This window comes from Phalacrocorax aristotelis, chromosome 17, assembly GCF_949628215.1.
Source record: "Phalacrocorax aristotelis chromosome 17, bGulAri2.1, whole genome shotgun sequence".
Taxonomy (NCBI): domain Eukaryota; kingdom Metazoa; phylum Chordata; class Aves; order Suliformes; family Phalacrocoracidae; genus Phalacrocorax; species Phalacrocorax aristotelis.
The window spans coordinates 11,275,839-11,294,794 of NC_134292.1; the positions used below are offsets into that span (position 1 = coordinate 11,275,839).

General features: G+C 46.5%; 3 protein-coding genes across 8 annotated transcripts in view; 1 reads left to right on the forward strand and 2 right to left on the reverse strand.

Moving 5' to 3' along the window:
* Positions 1 to 709: 709 nt before the first annotated feature.
* Positions 710 to 5,160, reverse strand: ZBTB6 (zinc finger and BTB domain containing 6). The gene is made up of 2 exons (XM_075112154.1): positions 5,064 to 5,160; positions 710 to 4,911 (listed from the first exon to the last, which is right to left on the reverse strand). Exon 2 carries the CDS (start codon positions 4,904 to 4,906, stop codon positions 3,623 to 3,625), a length of 1,284 nt encoding a protein of 427 aa, XP_074968255.1. The 5' UTR covers positions 4,907 to 4,911; positions 5,064 to 5,160; the 3' UTR covers positions 710 to 3,622.
* A 996-nt stretch (positions 5,161 to 6,156) lies between these two features.
* Positions 6,157 to 13,589, reverse strand: ZBTB26 (zinc finger and BTB domain containing 26). 4 transcript variants are annotated; one of them, XM_075112147.1, is made up of 4 exons: positions 13,489 to 13,589; positions 13,155 to 13,229; positions 9,537 to 10,794; positions 6,157 to 9,197 (listed from the first exon to the last, which is right to left on the reverse strand). In XM_075112147.1, exons 3-4 carry the CDS (start codon positions 10,782 to 10,784, stop codon positions 9,183 to 9,185), a joined length of 1,263 nt encoding a protein of 420 aa, XP_074968248.1. In that variant the 5' UTR covers positions 10,785 to 10,794; positions 13,155 to 13,229; positions 13,489 to 13,589; the 3' UTR covers positions 6,157 to 9,182. The 4 variants fall into 4 exon arrangements, with proteins under 4 accessions (XP_074968248.1, XP_074968246.1, XP_074968245.1 ...); XM_075112145.1 differs by having other exon boundaries at positions 6,157 to 10,794; XM_075112144.1 differs by having other exon boundaries at positions 6,157 to 10,794; positions 13,155 to 13,588.
* The window catches only part of RABGAP1 (RAB GTPase activating protein 1), a 77,033-nt gene continuing 71,663 nt past the window's right edge, over positions 13,587 to 18,956 (forward strand). For 2 of the 3 annotated variants that reach the window (XM_075112113.1, XM_075112116.1), the window contains exon 1: positions 13,587 to 13,700. The gene's annotated coding sequence lies outside the window, so the exon portion shown is untranslated. Of the gene's footprint in view, positions 13,701 to 13,764; positions 13,945 to 18,956 lie in introns of those variants that run through there. The other variant, XM_075112114.1, reaches the window with a different exon arrangement.

Sequence of the window (18,956 nt, forward strand, 5' to 3'; positions counted from 1 at the left end):
TCGCGAGAGCCCAACGGCCGCCCCGCGCCGCCGCCCCGCGCGGGGCACGGCGGGAGACGGACGGGGAGCTATCATAGAGATGGCGTGCGGACGCAATGGATGCAGCGTGGCAGAGCGGTTCCCGCCGGCGGCGGCGCCCCCTGGCGGCGCTCCTGGCTGCGGCGGCGCCTCCTCGATGCCCACCACCCTGTCTTCGCTGCCGGCCTCGCTTCTTTATTTTCCTTTTTATATTTTAATTAACAACGTTAACATCACTAGGGGATGGGATGCCGTCTGTGGCGCATGTCACTTGCCCCACTGCCACCCGCCGTGGCCTTCCGAGGAGGTGAGAGGCAAAGCTGCCTCACAGAGGTGGCCTCAGAGCCCCGGGGCTGCTGCTCCACCTCAGCCCAGCCACGAGAAAAGCCCGTGGGCGGCACCTCATTGCTCTGGTCACTCACAAAGACCAAACCAGGTGTTCTAATGAAGGCCGAGGCAGCGTAGAGTGGTGATTTCTGAGGAGGAAGCGGTCATCGGACAGGTAGGTGCTGCTGACAGACCCTTCTGAGGACGGAAAAAATGCCTCGCTCAATGACTGCCACTTGGACGCCGTATTTAATTTACAACGTCTTGTTTACTCACCACAGCAAGCCAAACTAGTAAATCCCAAGGTAGATGCAGAATTATTTCACTGTGATTAGAAGAAAGCATACGTATTTCTGAAACAGCATCTTGTTTGCATTTCATTTATTGTGTTATGACAGGACAAGTGATTACATGTACAGACGGGAGAGGAAACACTAATGTGAACGTGCACAAAATCAGTTTTTGTTTACAAAGCTTACTAAGACACTCTAGCCACAGAACAGAACATGCTGTTGGCCCCCCACACGACACGACTCCCTCGCATGTTTACATGCAATACAACAGCAAAATAACTCGTGGTCCTGATCCCACAGACGATGCACCTCAAAAGATCAGTCTCGGTTTGCTCTTGGACACACAGGGAAATACCCATGCATATACCTACAAAAACCAGTTGAACAAAAAGCAAGGAGTGATCTTTTGAAGTGTTACCAATGATAATCATACACCTGCCAAAAATGCATATTAACTGAATGAATTTTAGCACAGTTGAACCAAATCTGTCCCATAAATGCACAATACATGTATTTACTGAACTACAGTAATAGCAGCTCAATGTAAAAAGGATAGGGGGAGGGAAGTAAACTTTTCCCTTGCTTTATGGCCTCTTCCAAGGATGAAGGAGCTTATTTTAACTAAGTCAGTCTGTAGACACAAATGAAAAGCTACATACAAACCTGTGTGTATACCCAAGTTAACATTACCCAGTAAGGGCCAGCGCAGATATTAGCATGCTTTTGAAAATCAGACTCTTCATTCTTATGCAAGTAAGAATCCAAAAGTAATGGTATTTCGTGAAAAACAAGCAAACAATACCAATCACAAGATCAAAAAGGCTGTAAACAGTAACAGACTAATGAAAGCAAACAGAAGACAATGCTATAAAATGCAATTTTTTTTGCAAAATGTCAGGCAGTCACACCATAAATGACTTACAAACCTTTTTAATGATAGTAAAAAATTGCCAAAATAAAACAAATTGTCAACTTTTAATATAATAGCAGAGATTGTGAAAGGTTGGGCCTTACACTTATAGTACTGGGTAAACCAGGTGACTTTAATTCACATTTACACTAGCTGCTTACCCTGGGGGTGTAATTTCTGTCATTGTTCACAGGGACACGCGGGTATGCCGATGTGGCACCCGCGCCTTTCCAAGGCTCCAATACAATGGAGCCCTTCACAAGTCAACCCTCTGTGTAAAGTCAGACATTTCTGTGACTTTTTGGAGGAATATGGCACTAGTGGCGTCCTCAGCTTCTGAACACACTGCTCGCCTATTGAGACCCCAGGGTTTTGGAGGAAGGCATACACCGTCAACCACCACGAGGCCTAGTATGGACCGGGACCTGCAAATATTGCTGCAGTCCAACTAATATGTACTTTAAGTGTTAATAATATCAGATTAAGAGCTTTAAAAAGCCCTTAGAAAATAAGTTTTTACAAAACTTTCAACTGACATTTCCAATAGATGAAGACAGAAACAATGATGGCACAGCTGACCATGCCTGTTATAGATAAAAACAGGAAACTGCATGGCAGGTATTGTACATATCTAACCCCTCATGTAGCTGACAAATAGAACCCCAGACAATGGCCGGTGCACTCACAGACACAGGGGAGGAAAGTAAGTGAAACCTGTTAACTGACATAAAAAACTATTGTCTTTTTAAAACAGCCAGGTTATGGAGCACATAGGTCAGGCTTCTGGATGCAGAGCAAGAACTTTGTCATGGCACTTCTGGCACCTGAAGGAAAGCATACCCTCGTCATACAGACTAGATTAAGGACTACTGCTTGTTGCTAACTGGAGAGAATCTAATGTAAGTACCATTATCTCACATTAACAACTGAATCGACTCTTTATTCATATCACATTAAGGGGAAGAAACATATACCAGTCAAGGACAGGTACAAGATAAAGATTCTGCGTTACAGGGCTTTCGTTGCTTGGGATGAAACTGAAATAGCCTTTGACAAAGTACAAACACGCCTATCCAAACACACATAGTTACTGTTTTACAGTACCACAGAATCAGAGTATGGGAAGACCTCTATGTCTAAGCCGTTCCTAGTAAGATATAAAGGATTGTTTTCAAAATTAACCTAGAAACTGCCATTACGTAACAGCACACAGCTTAATTTTTCACATTAGTGTATATATCTAAGATTTGTAAAAAACTAAGGCAAACATTACAACTCAACAAACAGGACTAACTTAGTCGGAATTAGTCAAATGCAGGTGCAAAACACTGGTAGGATGGGAAAAAAAAGATCAGAAGAAAGTAGTTTAGAAAAATTCAGAACTCATTCATAAAACTAAACACAAGTCCTAATAAGACTATCCAGTTAAAAATGAACTGCAAGGCAATACTGTTTCTTTCTCTTTTACCAATTCTCTCTTTGCAAGAGGCAATCTGCAAGCTTCCTTGATTATTTTTTGTTTGTCGTGTTCTTTCTTTAGTATCACAGACTTGAGTATGAAAACATGCCTTCCTTCCATTGAAAGGCTGGGCAAATAAGGAGGTGATTTCACGATAAATGGTATATGAACTGGGTGGGAATGACTGATGTGCCGAATAAATACAAACATTTCCTTTCCTTAGCCATTATAGATCAGGAACATCATGGCTCAGGCTTCAGCTTATTGCAATATCAGTAATAGTTTGAAAATTGGCAGTGTCTGCCCTTGAATCAGCGGAATGCAAAACATAAGTGTGGGGGGTATGTGGATCAGAACGCATCCATGATAATAGAAGTGTGAAATCATTTCCTGTATTTTGCAGCTTACTTTCAACTAGTAAACACCTTTTTTGCGCTAACAGCAATAGCAACCTTAATACAGCAGGCAAGTCTGCTGCTCACAAGGCCTGCCTTTGATCACTGGTCACGTATTTGTGCTTCTCTCCATTACGTGGGGATCTGTATCTAGAATTTCATCTAGAATTTCACTAGGCAGGAGCTTTTTGTGGAGCCTGGCTCCACATCCACCCATCTGTTAATCATAATCTATTTTAACTTTTGTAACAGTGTTTATGTTTGGTTTTTCACTGCTGCTCCTTCCGTGGACAGAAGTTAAATGCTTTTTAAGAGCAGACTTGTGTTTAAAGTCCATGTCGCAGCAATGACACTTGTAGGGCCTGTCGCCACTGTGTATGTTGAGGTGATCCTGAAGCGTGCTTTTGGCAGTGAAGGTCTTCAAGCACACCATGCACTGGAAGGGGCGGATGCCCATGTGCCCCCGGATGTGCCTGTTGAGATTCTTTTTTTGCGTAAATGTTTTGCCACACTGCAAACACAAGAAGAGTTTGTGCATTTTCAGATGTCTGAGATAGTTCTCAAGATGCAGAAATCCCCTCGGGCACTTGGGACACTGGTGCCGCCACGAGCTGCCGGAGTCCTCCAGGCTCTGGAACCCGTTCATCAGACTAGAAGTTCCTTCTGGATTGTCACCGACAAAAGCCTGGAAGTGATTTCCCGACATTTCTGTATTTCTGCTTTCAACTGTAGAATTTATCAAGGAGTGCTGGGTTTCCGGAAAATACAAACTTGTTTTAGAGGAAGTACAAGGCTGAGGAAAATGATCGTTCTCTACATTTGCTACACTCATAGAATCCATTCTGAAGATGCAGATTTCATCGTCCTTATATCCTATTTCAACGGTTGATATTTCTGGGGTTTTTGTGTCCTTTCTTTCCGAGACCAAGCTCTGCGCCGCAGGCCGCGCGATATCCCCCTTCTCCTGTTTCACTGGGTATTCTGCATTCGCTGGGCTGTCTTCAGAAATCTCGATTATTTCACAGTCTTTATCTAGAACCTCATCCCCGTTTCTCAGTTCGGCGTCCGAGGAATGACACCTCTCTGCAGCCTGGCTGCCACTCTCCATGGAAGCATCGATTTCCAGGTATTTTGACAGGGCTTCGGTACACTTCTCCACGATGTGAACCATCTGGAGGTAACTCGCAGCGGTGAGGTATTTCAGCAGCTCCTTCTTCTTGACTTCCAGAGCCCCCGTGTAACAAGACAGCAGCAGCTTTCTGCCTACCTCGGCGCTCTGCAGGATGGTGATCCGCACCTGCTTCGACTGATTGAGCAGAAACTGATCCCTCATGAAGGTGGAGCACGCGGCGAAGATCACCTTGTGCCCCTGGAACTCGGTGTCGTTGATGTAAATGGAGACGTCACAGAAGAGGTTCTGCTGCCGCAGGAGGTTCATATTCTGCAGCACGGCATCCCCCTGCTGCTCGAACTGGAAGTGCAGCACCTCCGAGTCCGCAGCCATGGCTCCTGCGGGGGAGGCACCGGTACCGACGGGGAGGGTCGCGCCGCGCCCAGGGCCGCCCCCGCCGGCAGGGCCTAGCCTCGGCCCTGCTCCCCCCGCGGCGGCTGACGGGCCCCGCGGAGCCCTCGCCCGCCCCCGCCCTGCCTCCCGCACTCACCGGCCGCGGCCCGGCCGCTCTCCGCAGCCGGTACCAGCTCCGCCGCCGGTGCCGCAGCGTCCCGGAAGCGCTTCCCGCCCCCACCCCTTCCCTTCCGGCAGCGCCGCCGGAAGCGCCGCCCCGCACGCTCCCCAGGGCGCCGTTACCGCGGCGGGAAATGAGAGGCGGCGGGAAACAGAGTTAGCAGCACGTTTATTAGAAGACTCGGCACTGCTACAGCGGCTGCCGCCGGGGAGACACCGCACCGGCAACGGGGCGCGCCTTCGCCAAACGTCCGGTAGAGGTAGCAACGTATCGGCCCGGGCCGCCCCCGGAAGGCACGGCGGGGGGCGGCGGCCCGGGGGCTCCCCCTCGCCACGCCGCGGGGGCGGACGTCGAGGGCGAGGCGCGCTGCCGGCCCCCAGCGCTCCCCGGCTGCGCCCCCGCCGCCGTCCCGGCCCCGGAGCGGAGGCGGCTACCGGGGCCACCGGCCGCCTGCTTTGGTAATAACACTTAGGCTAAGACTTGCCCAGTCACTGAAGAGGTAGCTAATGCTCAGTCCGTCCATTGTACAATCTCAAAGGAAAAACGTCCGTTCTGCCTCCTCGACCCTCACCCAGTCAGGAGGGCCGACTGTTTCCCCTCCTCTTCGATTTTAAAAATCAAGCTTTCACACGACTTCAGAATTCCTTCAACAGTCTCAGTACGTATCACATTTTGATCCTCCCGCCTCACCTTTACTCCTCCCAATGACACCAGAACCAAAATCAGCCCCACACAATTATTTCAACAAAAGTTCAGCGGCAGCTATCTAAGTTTTGCCAAAAAGCTAGGGGAGAAAAAGACTGACGCTTCAATTTTATCAGTTACTGACTTGCAAAACATGTCTTCTAGAAGAAAAATAAATTAAGGAAAGGCTCATCCCTGATCTCTACAGGAGTGTGTGCACCTGCACCGTATACTGCAGGAACACATGCTACACAAGCTACCACCACTCAGAAGAGTGGCGAGCCTAAACCACTGGTAAACCTAAGAGCTCTAAGATTTTTCTTCCTCTATATAGAAAAAAATAAATAAAATGCCAACATAAAAAAATCCTAATATATTCAAGGAATTATTAAAATATTTTTGTAATAGACTTCAGTTATTTTTAGGATATGCAGGAAGTTGTACAGCACATTAAGTTGTGAGACTATCCACTGACCAGCAAATAGTATTCTACACATTAACACACAGATTATGATAACTGCCATAGTCCTCATCTGAATACGCAGCATCAGTAGCAACAACCAATGGATCTAGTCTTTCACTAATCAGAACATTGCAATGAAGACAACATTTTACATACATGGACAATTAAGTTCATCTTATGCTATAATCGAGCTGCCTCTGTATGTTCCATTTATAATAATACTCATTCCATTGCATCTGTGATTCAGAGGAGCATTAGCCAGACTTTTCTTTTCTAATGCCTCTTCTATACTCTCCACTTGTCAGTTCCATATAGGGGCACACCTTAGGTGAACTCTACCACCAGCACTCTTTGCACCATGCCATCAGTGTACTGCCCTCTGATATCTCCAGTATTTCTGGAGTCACACACCCATCTCATGCATAAATTTTTTGGTCTGCACCCTTTTGCCAAGCCAAAAGCACAGACATTAGTAAGAAGTCACTTTTCATCCAACAGATGCATCCATTTTCACTGAAGAAGCAGTCTTCTACATGTCTTCTTTTTCCTATTTATTTCTGCTGCAGTCTCATCAAATGACTGCAAGCAGCCTCTCAACTGAACAGCCAGCAGTCTCCGCCTCCTCAGACACTGACATCCCCCCACAGGACAGGGTGAACTGAAAGCCTGTGTATCTTGACCAAATAATTTTTATGTTTCTTAGGAAACTTGTTGTCTCTTCATATCAGCTTCAGGTCACCCACGGCTACATCAACAAGCTGTATTCTCCTTGCAGTAACATCACAGCTTCATGATTCCATGAAAAAAAAAACTTCCCAGGTAGACAATGCTTTCAATATCGTCCATTTCGCTGCCACTTTCTCTAGCATTTGTACAGTTTCATTCCTTTCTCTGCCAGAAGACCATTTTCTTTATCACATCCATATTCGTATCTGGTTAGCTTGTCCACTAGTCCCTTACAGCATGTTGACCTGGCTCTGCAAACTCTTATTCTCCATGTCTATCTTCGTTCTGACGTTACACTATAACTTATTTCCATATAGTGAATAATACGTTATCAAAATGTCTGAACAATACAGAAGATTCTGCCCGAAGACAGAATGCAAGTGTCAGATGCAACTGTCACGGCCAGTTTTAGCTCAAAACGATTCTGAAAGCAGATTGCTTTAAGAGAAAAAACAGTTTTTCTTCCTGTGCAAACCTATTTTCTGCCCCAGGAACCTGAACAGTAATTTTAAAGAGTTCCAAATAGTTAAGATTTTAGGCCTAAATATAGCTGCTACAACTTGAGAGATGTAATGCCCTGACTCCATTTCCATTGCTTACTTCATAGCTGTCCATGTAACAGTCAAGTACAGTAGTTCAAAAACTCAATTGCAAAAACTGATTCACAGAATCACCTTGCTTTTCTACTTGAAAGTATGTGGATTTCTGAAAATGTTCTGGAAGATTAACACTTTTTATCGTCCATCAGTGTAACACCTGCATAAGGAAATCCCGGCTTCTACATACACATATATATCTCAAGATCAAGACCAACTTTTGATAATTACATACAAAACATTTTTTGCTCTAACACACCTTTGGTCATACCAGTTTAGCATTTTTAACCACACAATAGCAGCCTTTCACCACCACCCCCTCATTCAAACACACAAACAGTACTACTTTTAGGTAGGAAGCATAATCTCAGCCTCATGGCAAACCTTGTGGAAAAGAGCTGCATTGGAAGAAATACTTATTTCAAATACAAACATCAGTTCTCTACCGAGGATCAGCCATTTGATTATTAGTCTATACTACACTTCAATGTAATGAGTGCTGTTCTACTGGGAATGGTGTTCCTCAGATAAATTAGTTTCTTTCAGCCTGATTGGGATGCGGATAATTCCACGGCACTTTCGAGAAGTAATATGGTATAATCCCAGAATCCCAATTAACATGCCATTCCCGCTACATTTGATGTTTAAGGCGGTATACAAGAGGTATTGCTGAGTACAGTCAATAGCTGATATATTAACCTATGGAAATTGTGCTACCTATACCTCATCCTAGGCTCTGTAAAACACTAATGAACTAGGCAGGTCACTTAAAAAAAAAAATATCCTTTGAATGTCCAAGAAATCAAAAAACTTTATGCTGTTAATGTTCTTATGGCAGGTATTTTTGTTTTAAGTTAACTGACACATGGCCCTCACTAGATATCAAGGAGAGATATACAAGAACTAAGGGGGGGGGGGGGGGAAGGAAAAGCGTGGAGTTACTATACATTGCAGCTTTTAAAACATTCTTTTCACAGTGTCAAAAAGCAGTATTTCTCCACTCCAGCTTTGCTCTAAAACCAACAACAGTTGTGGCTTATGTGACGCAGAGTTTATGGAAGGTGGATGATGAGTTTTAGTTTTGCAGTGTTTAGCCGGTCTCAGTACATACACTGGTTAAGTGCCCTTCAAAAATCCTAGGTATGACAGCATAAGAAATAGGTCATACTTGCACTCCAGACACCGGCCTCTCACATTCCAGAGCTGCAATTTATCCTCATTTTGAAAACTTCTATGCAATGATCAGCCCGGCCAAATCATTTAGGGTTTTATCTTTTCATAATGCATGTCGAGGTTAAAAACCCTGAGAGCTTTTAAGATAGCATTGACTCGCAGCAGAATTTTCTTGAAATAGTTTAGAAAGGGCAAAAAAGTGACACAAAAATACTTCATTTCAACTGTAGGGGTCTAGGGGTAAGATCAGAGAAAGACAACTTTAAGAGGTAAGTTTAAGTTTAACCATGGAGTGCGTTCAGTTATCCAGTGCTTAAAAAAAAAAAAAAAAGCAGATTATCTCACAGACTTGTCCTATTTGCTCTTTCCTCCATCTGCCCAGACACAGAGAGGCCTCTGATTGTACAGCAGATGGTTTACTTGCAGCCCACCGCAACAGTCTTTCAAAAGGTGTTAGTCTTGAGTCTCCTAATCAAAGAGAAATGAAACAATTAACCCCATAATCCACAGTAGAGACACAGACAGAAACCTGAAGGAAGATTGCTATTCACAGAAAATATCAAGTAAGACTAAGAACGATGGCTGAAGACCTGCCAGGTTATGCAATCCAACCCACCATCCATCCATCCATCCATCCATCCGTAGCCTTTCAGGGCATACCACTAGTTTAGGTAAGAGCCCAAACCAACCGTTTGCTCCTCTCAGTCACGATCCCTACAAAGGGCTGTTTTTAATTGCTTAATTGACACAGGTACTATCATTTCTTAAACTGAGCACAGCCTGAGGCAGCTTCCCTGCATCCAGTACCTGGCTTGCATCAGCTTGCTGACAGACTTTACTGTCTGTAGCAGCACTGCACGTGAATGAATCGAAGTCCACCGTTATGTCTTGAACGTTTCTTTCATTGGCATTGTCAAAGCTATTTTTACCGTGTAGCTGTTTAAGGTGTTTCCTCAGAACGGGTTTATGCGCAAAAACCATGTCACAGTAGTTACACTTATGGGGCTTGTCCCCACTGTGCAGGTTAAGGTGGTCCTGTAAGGAACATTTCTGAGAGAACGTTTTCCCACAGATCTTACATTGGAAGGGTTTGATGCCTGCGTGCACTCTCATGTGCCGGTGGAGATTGCCTTTCTGAGTGAACGTCTTACCACAGAGCAGACACATAAATAGTTTATGCATCTTTAAGTGATTAGCATAGTTTTCCAGATGCCGAAACACTCTTGTGCACTTTGGACACTGATGGTGCCACTGGAGGCCTTTGTCTATACCTCGGTTGTTAGGCCCGAACATATCTTTAGAGGCTAGAATGATGTTATCGCTGCCAGCATAGGAAAGGGCATAGTTGTGGAGGTGGTTTTGCTCTATTTCACTTGCTCTGTTTTCAACTGTGGAGTTGATAAGAAAGTGTTGAGGCTCTGAGGAATGCAGCGCCGTTTGTTCAGAAGAAATAAACTGGTTCTGATCCTTCTTATTCCTAACTTCTGTCACCTCCCCAATGGACTCCACCTTGATGATCTGAATATCGCTATCCTCCATGTCCATACTGTCTTCCGAAGGTTGAATACATGGTGAATCTTGCTGCAGAGAGTCGTCGTCCCCTTGATGGTCCTTCAGCTCAGAGGAGTCACTTTGCTGTTCGCACTCCTTGCTCTCCAATGGCTGCTTCGGTTTTATAAACTTCCAGAGGGCCTGCGTACATCGTTCAACAATGTGGCTCATCTGCAGAAAGCTTGCAGCAGTCAAGTAGTTTACCAGTTCCATTTCGGGAAACTCCAGAATACCACTGTAACAGGACAGAAGCAGCTGCCTCCCGACTTCCGAACTCTGCAGTATAGAGATTTTTACATCTCTGGAGTCATTTAGTAAGAACTGATCTCTTAAAAAGGGAGAGCCTGCAGCAAATACAATTTTATGCCCGTGAACTTCAACGTCATCTATATGGACCACGACATCACAAAATTTGTTTTCTTCCCTCAGCTTGTTCATTTTCTGTAACATCGAATCCCCGTAGTTGTCAAACTTGAAGTGAAGAATATCTGATCTTTCTGACATTTTGGCACACCTAAAGAAAAGCAGAAAGAAAACAAAAAAACAAGTGAGAACTTTTTTGTTGTCTAGAACACAAATAAGAAGGGTCTAAAGTAATAATATAAAGTGTATTTAATTAGATGTTATGTTTTATCCTAAAGACTCAAGTCTGTTACAAGGTCAAAAAAATCAAGTTTGTACCTCGCCTTACAATATCTTTACTCTTTTTTAATTTAATGCAGCCTAAATATAAAGCAGAGGTGACATGACAGAAATTCTCCTGAAGCAGTATCCAGAAGAGTTAGGATGTTTTCCACACTACTTGTTTGGAATTTAAAGGGAAACCATGGAAGTATTTTTAGCAGCCTTAGCTCTTGTGAAGCTTTGCTTCCACATTAAAACTCCTGATACCAAACAACGACGTTCCTTTAGCTTTTGGTTCCCAATTTCCTTTAACGCCCAGATAGCTTTCATAACAAATGAATTCAAGGTGAGACTGAACCTGGCACCTGCCAGACACACAAACATCCCTCTTAACCATCTGCATCTACCCTACACTGCTCAGAAGAGTTGCAGTCCAAGAACAACGGCTATAGCTCCTCTAGGACGCTCCACAATTTGCAGGAATATTGATATAGGACACGTTGTCTTATTGGAAGCAGCTGTAATTTCAGCAGGCCAGTCTTTTAGCAGGAAGGACTACGCAAGCTTTGCGGTATCTGCAGCACTGGGTTTAATGCATCCATTTAGATTGTCTTTTAAGTCTTTTTGTAGGGGTCAGTTTGCTGTGTTGTGTTGTTCGGGTTTTTTTTTTTTTTATAAGATTGCAGAAAAAAAAGTCTTCCATATGGTCCCTCTTTATATAAATCATGCCTTCTAGGCTCCCTGTTATGAATACCTGGGGAATGTAGAAGCCTTGCTTCTTGTTGTCTTCTTTGGAAGATCACTCCTCTAGGAAGTTTGTTCTTGTGTGATAGTATTTGGAATGAAGAACAGCAGATCTTCCGTAAAACAAGTATCAACCTTTTGTCTTTCAACAGTTCTTTTAAGAATTTAAGACTACAGTGATTCTCAATGAAACACTGCTCACGCAATCCTGCCAGAGAACTGGGATTGCAGGAAGCGAAGAAATCACAGGAGACTAAATGACGCAAGATTTGGTGAGATAAAATAACAAAGCAAAGCAAAACTTACACCTCGTTATTACAAACACCACCACATAAAGCTTGAAAGGAAGCTTTTCAGTTTATAGATAAAAGCAGATATTGCTCTCCTGGGGCGAGACGTACCAGCTCAGCGTACACAATGGGAACGGAGTCACGCCTAGCGTAAATGAACAGGACAAGGATTCAGAGAAGAACATTTTGAGAACTATCTTAGAAGTAATTTTTAGAAGTTGATAATCAGGGTGGTTTCAAATTGCTGCTCAGCATCACCCGGGGACATGACCTCCTCACTACTCGAGCCCATCAAGCATATCTCCCGGTGTACGGCACGGGAAAAGTACAAAAGGATTTCAGAAGCCTTCAGAAACAAGGGACTGCGGAAAGTTCGGAAACGGGCAGCACTGCTCTGCAGCACCACCAGTTCTGCTGAATCTATGGAAAGTAGAGCCGCCACAGTCTCTTAGCCATCCTGTCTTCAGTGCTGCCTGACTCATCCCCATTTCTAGGGCAAAAAAAATAAATTTTATGAGGCAACGGTCTTTAGCAAATACAAACTGTAGCAACAGATCATCGTGAAGTATCTTCAGTGACTTCCAGGTTTTATCAAACTGTTTCTTTTTGTGTTTTCTCTTGAAAGCGATGAAAAGAGTCTACTTGTGAGCCTGTTTTTCCCACCTTGGGATACTAAGATATAAGCGCAGCCAGAGCACCCATGCTGAGGTAACGCTACTTGGTGCCACTAACCAGACACAGCTACTCCAGCCACCCAGCGCTCCTTGGGAGCATCGCAAGAGTCACGGTGGGAGAAAATGACAACTGAGAAGAGGTGACTTGCCTTGACACACATTCAGTTTCCACTACTGCTGCTCTCCGAGGGGGAAAAGAAGCCATGGGATGAATCCCAAACCCTTTCTCGGGAGGATGGCAGGCCCAGCCTAGCTCCTGCTTACCCGCGGCCCTGCGGGGCGGGCAGGGCTCACCCCGCAGCACCCCCTCTTCGCAGCCAAGAGCTTCCCCGGCTTTCCCCACCGGTGGCGGCCACCGGCTCCTCTACACCTTCTGCCCGAGCACCAGGAAAACGATGAGGCGGGACAGTTCGGCCAAGAGCGGCTTCTCCAAACAACGAAGCCAAGTCGCCCCTCTCCAGAAGCACAGGGGGTGCCTGTCCGCTCCCGCCCCCCGGCCCCGCCGCCCCGCTCCCGGCCCCACCGGAGGTAAGGGCAAGTACCTGTAGCGTCGGGCCGCCTCCCCCCGCGGGCCCCCGCCGCCGCCGCTCCCGCCGCAGCGGCCTCCGGCTACGGACCTAGAGAGGGGAGGAGAGCCGCCGTGAGCCGCCGCCCGGGCCTGGAGCCGTGCCGCCCCACCGCCGGGCCGGGCCCGGCCGCCAGCCGCGCCCCCCGGGCGGCCCCGCGACCCGCCGCGCCCCCGGCCGGGCCGAGCTGCCCGCCGAACCCGGCCCGCGGCAGAGGCGGCGGCGGTAGCGGGGGGAACGGGAGCCGCGGCACGCTCCGGACCCCGCTCCGGGGCCGCCGCCCGCGCCCCGCCAGCCCGCCGGGACCTACAGCCGCCGCCACCGCCGCAGCCCAGGACGGCGACTCGGAACCGCATTGTTCCGTCGCCGGAAGCGCCCGCGCGCCCTCCGCCCCGCACCCGGAAGCGGCCAGCGCGCCGCCCGCCCCCTCCGCCTCGGTCACGTGGTGGGCGGCAGCGGCGGCCCAGGCCCGGCACCGGGAGGCGGCGGCGGCGGCACCGGCACCAGGAGGCGGCGGCCGGGGTAGGTGGGGGTGGCGCTGCCGGCGGGGTCCCGTCCGCCCCGTTCCTCCTCTGCCTTCGGGCCGTCCCGCACCGTCTCCTACGGCGCCGAGCCCGGTTCGTGCGGACGCTGCCCCCCCAGCCGCCGCCGCCACCGCGGGGCTTCACCGCCGCCTCTGACGGGCGGGTGGGAGCTGGGCGCCCTTCTGCGCCCCGTTACCAGCGTGTGTCCCCTCGACCCTCCCGGCCGTGTCTCCCCCCTCCCGGTGCGGTGCCCCTTCTCCCGTCCCCTCTGCCCGGCGGGGCTGCGGCCTCGGCGCGGGGGTGGCGGCGGGAGCGGGGCCGCCCCGGCTGGTGCAGGGCCGGGCGCCGGCGCGTCCCTGGGCCGAGTGTCGGGGCTGGGCCCCTCCCTGCGAGCCCCCCCCCCGTTGACTCCGGAGGAGCGCGGGGGGACCCGCATCGCTCCTCCAGCTCCGGGACCCCTCTGAGCGCCTGCCGGGCATCGCCTCGGCGGCGGGGCCGCCTGTCCCGGGCCGGGCCGGGCTCCCTCGGGGCTGCTGCCGCCCCTCTCCCCCCCACGCGGCCTGGCCCCCCCGGTTCTTGCCTGTTGCTTCCAGGTGGATCATAAAATGTGGGACTTCATCGCGTCCAGACGCCTTTATTTGCTTTACGTACCGTAACCTCCGTGTTTCTCTCGGGTTTTAAAAAAAATCTTCCGTCCTGTTGGCAAGGACTTATTTGTTTTGCTTAAAACACCCCCAGACGGTAATTTTTAAGGGCTGAGTGTGTCAGGTAGGGACGAAAACGAAGTATAAACAGACTGTGCTAAGTCGGCTTAAAAACATGCATCAGCAAAAATTAAGTGAAAATCGAACTGGTAGAAGTAGACTTTTGTGGTTTTCGCCTGTGTGGTTTTGCCTGTTCAAGGCGTTTTGAGGGAGGGGAGGAGAAGGGGAAGAAATACTCGGGAGGGGTGTGGACACAGGGAAAAGACCATGTTTATATCTTAAATACAAGTGGGAGATCAGGTGCTGCTTACCTGTACTGTTACATAGAGCTTGATCTACATTCCCGGTTTTATTCCCCTTACAGTTTTGCTAAAGCACAAGTTGGTGGGATTTCTCAGATTATTGGCTATTTTGTTAGAAAATGGGTAACTGCACGGACTTCCCCGTTGCTGATTGAACTACAGAAAGGCTGTGTTCTTTTCAAAGGCCTCTACTTCATGTTAAAAGGTCAAGGAGCTGCGAAAACTTAGTTGTGTGTACACAGTAAACAAATTAACAAATGGAGCTTGGCATAGGGGTTTCTTTTCGTTTCCAAATCCCAGAGCAGACAGCTTCTAGCAGCATGCGCTGTGTCCCCTTTTTTTTCAGTTTTTTCACAGTGTATTTTTAAAGTGCTGCGTTTGGTGAGGATAATTCTGTTTCTGTCTGAATCCTGATGAGAGAGAGCTCCAGAAGGGTACAGAGCATCCTCTCCAGGGTTTGGCTAGCCTCTGGCCGCGCTGCTGTGACGCCAGGCTCCAGCTGCCTTATGTCCCCCGTGTCCTGGCTCCCCCAAGTCCTGGCTCCCTGGGCAGGCAGTGCGTAGATGTGCCTGATGCTGATGGAGTGCCGGCCACAGAGCGTGGATGAACCAGCCGTTCATAGTTAATTCGTTCCAGCGACATTCCTATGATGGGCTAGCTAAGGCAGTGTCAGCGTTTCTTTTATGAACCACAGTTTCCCAGGACCTGCTGCATGTTTCTGGGCTTGGAGAATTTGCTTATTACAAGAGCCTAAAATCAGAGTTTTGTCCTCTGAGCAGATAATGCAAATTAAGATTAAAAGCAAAATTATGTTGGCCATAACTGTTTAATTTTTTTACAAAAATTAAAATAAAAACTTTCATTACAGTTTAATTTAAGATTTTTAAATTAGCATTTTAAATTAAAAACTCTTTAAACTGCCAAAATTATGTTGGCAATATTCTGTTAAGGATTGTTACAAAAGATTACATTAGCTGTGTTTTGTCCGATGCCTGGGTTTGCACTCACTGGCCAATGATCCACTCAGCTTCTTGAGATCTGCCCTTCTCTCTTGAGAAGGGGCAGCGTGTGTGACATTTGAGGCAACATTATGTCCAAATAAATAACACTTTTTCTTCTGGCTGTTGAGGTTAGCAGGAACATCTGTGCCTGTCAGTGTGTTTTAAAATGAACAGGAAAGTTAGTACTGTAGTTGCCATTTTTTGTTAATTACTCTCTTTAGTCATCCGAAATCTTTAATTTTGCAGGCAGCATTCCGCTGGCTTTCTTGCTTCATACTGAGTGCAAAATACTTCGTGTTGCTTTTGAGAATGTGTTCTGTGCAGGGAAGGTGGGTAAAGATCAAACATGATTATGTGAACTAATCATGTGATATGTGCGAAGGAAAGGGTTGCTACCGATTGATCTTTTTCATATGTTTGTTTTGTTGTTTTTTTTTTTCCCCAAAGCTGCACTAAAATACAGTGGTTTGTATGTGCTCAGAGCCAAACCACAGCTCCTTTCCCATGTGTCTGTCAGTGTGACATCGCTTTTGCTCTTATATTTCTTATGCTGCTTGGACTGAAACACCAGGCACGACCATGTGTAATGACGGCATCGTGCAGTAGCATTTTCCAGGCTTTTTCCAGGACTCACTGTGTATTTGTTAGACAATACGTGTACACTATGGGAATTGTGACGGTAAAAAAATCACAGATGTCAAAGACTGTAAAGAGCTAAGAATCCTAAAGAATGGCAACTTATTTGTCGTAAAACAGCTTTGCAAAGTACATTGTGAAGCTTCTGAACTCTGCTACAAATTCCACTTTTCACCCACACTGAGATGCCAGTGACGAAAAGTAGGAAAACAGAACTTCCTATGTTTAAATTGAACCATACTGGATATTATTATTAAGTTATGCATAAAGCCGGAGGAACAGAAACAGAAAATATCCTGTGTTGTCCTTCTGTATCTGGTGCATTCTTCATCAGATATATGTATCTTTGTAGAACCGCTATAGGAACCACAGCTAAAGCACAAAAGCTGAGAAAGATATAAACGGGAGGAAAACCAAAAATCTCTCTTCCTCTCTAGTTTGCATGTTCTCCTGCTTAATCTCTCTTCTGCCCTGAAAACCCAAAACTTAAGTATATTTTGTGTTATATTCTGTAAATGTAGTGATAAGGGTGCTACATCTGCTTTTGACTTACAGGTAACTGCTGTTTTAAACAGTCCAAGAAGTTCACAGCTGAAACGTTGGTTTTATTGCTCACCCTCTGGCTTTTTGTGTGGCCGTGGATGTTCTGAATGCTGGAAAACGGGCGCCCTTGGAGATGGAGGGAGACCAGCCGCAGTTACAAGTGCCTTGTTTCACTTGTTCTACGTGACCCAAGGTGGCATTCAAGCCACAGCCATGTAAAATGGAAGGGTTTCTGGTTTTTTTTATACACTGTTTGCTTTAAACTTTTCTAAATTCATTCTGGCAGTACTTACAAGGAAAATTTTGATCCCAAGTTGCAGGTCAGGTGCCAAATACGTGGGAGAGGATAGGAAAGTAAAGGATGAGTATTTTATAGATCTGTGTAGCTGATCTTGAACTTTGATAGGTTTGGTTTTCAGTTGTTTGAGATTTTAGCATGGTGAATGGCGTCTTTGCGGTACCTTTGCACGGTAGCTTGAGTAGAGAGAGTAAGGTAGGTTGCGACTGTTTGGTTGCTTTAGAGATAAACAAGAACATTTTTAAAAAGATAGTTTCAGTCTTGGGCTTGCACTGTAGCATTGCATAACAGCAGCAAGCATAGAGTGAAGGCGGATTGAAAGCAGTGACCCACGAGCCAGCTGTGGTGCCTTGCTCATTTTGCAGCTTTTTCCAATGGTCTTTTGTGTGAGGAGAGGCCAGGATACCCATTTAATTACACAGGTGAGCAAAGAAATAAGTTGTTCAAAATTTGCCTCTTAGTATGCATTTTACCTAGACACTCCGTCTCCTGTAGAGGTGTAAAGAGACCTTCAGGCAAATACTACATAATTATGCTGTAGTTTTGTGTCAGGAGCTAAACTCCGCTGAATCCATAAGCTTGTATTTTATTTATGTTGAAACAAACCGAAGGCTCTTTCCTTGTAAGGGATGAGACTTTGGCTTCTTCTGAGAAACATTAAAACTTGAGATCTGCACTGGGCTGGGGTCTTTTCTCCTACCTCTCTATGCTGTGAGAACAGAAAGCTTTGGTTCTTAGACAAGTTGCAGGTATTACTAAAGAGCACTGTCACCGCTGTTGTTTGTTCTTGCTTTTTGATTCCAGAGGAGTCATAAGCCTGCCACACTTAATTGCTCTGCTGGTCTTTGATGTGTGCCCTTCTAGGCTGGCCCGTATTTTAATGAGCTCATAGGCTTTCTGTTTTTGGTTCTGCCATTGTGAGTTTTCTGATTCAGGTAAAATGGTCCATGCGGTAATCTGCATGGAACAAAGTGATGGTGAGGAACAGAGGAAATAACCTGCATGCAAAGCAAAGTACAGGGGTATGGAAATTTTTGGTTAACTTCAGGCAATATTTTAGCATTTTTAGTATTTTAAGCCTGTGCTTTTGCACCTCGACTATTTGAGCGTTAATCCGATGAGCCTTTGTGGCTGATTCCAGCGTGGTTGGGTAATTGAGCCTCGCTTGCTGATACATCACTAATAAACAAAAGCTGCTTACAGTAGTCTAGTGCGTTGTCCCCTTTCCTGTGCTCTCTTATCTTGTGTAATTTCAGTAAGACTTTTGCTCAATGTCAGGTTGGCAAAGTTGGGCTCATCGGGACCTTCTGCTGTTGCAATTCTGTATTGTGAAACTGCTGCAGGGGTTAGGCTAAGCCAGCTGTGCGCCAGGGCCAAGTGTGGTGTCTGTTTACACCACGCTACTGAAAAAAAGGAGTATGCAAAAGCACAGCATGCTTTTTCTTTAATTGAAGTTAATGTTGGTGGAAGGTGTCAGATTGAAAGACTTTGGAAACAGGTGAAATTAGCACTTCAAGACAGATGCACTATACCAAAATAAATTGCTAAATTGATCCTCGCCTAGATGATCTTCACAGCTGCCTGTGATCAAAGCTCGCTTTTCTGCTCCTACTGTCTTAGAGCAGCAGATGAGTTTGCACTGACTGAATGAAGACAGTAAAGCCAAAGGGATGTTAAGTGTTTGAAGCTTATTTTTGTTCTGTGTTTCAGTATATTTGATTTAGTTATTTTCAGATGATCTGTGTATTACATAGATAGTGCCATACGGAA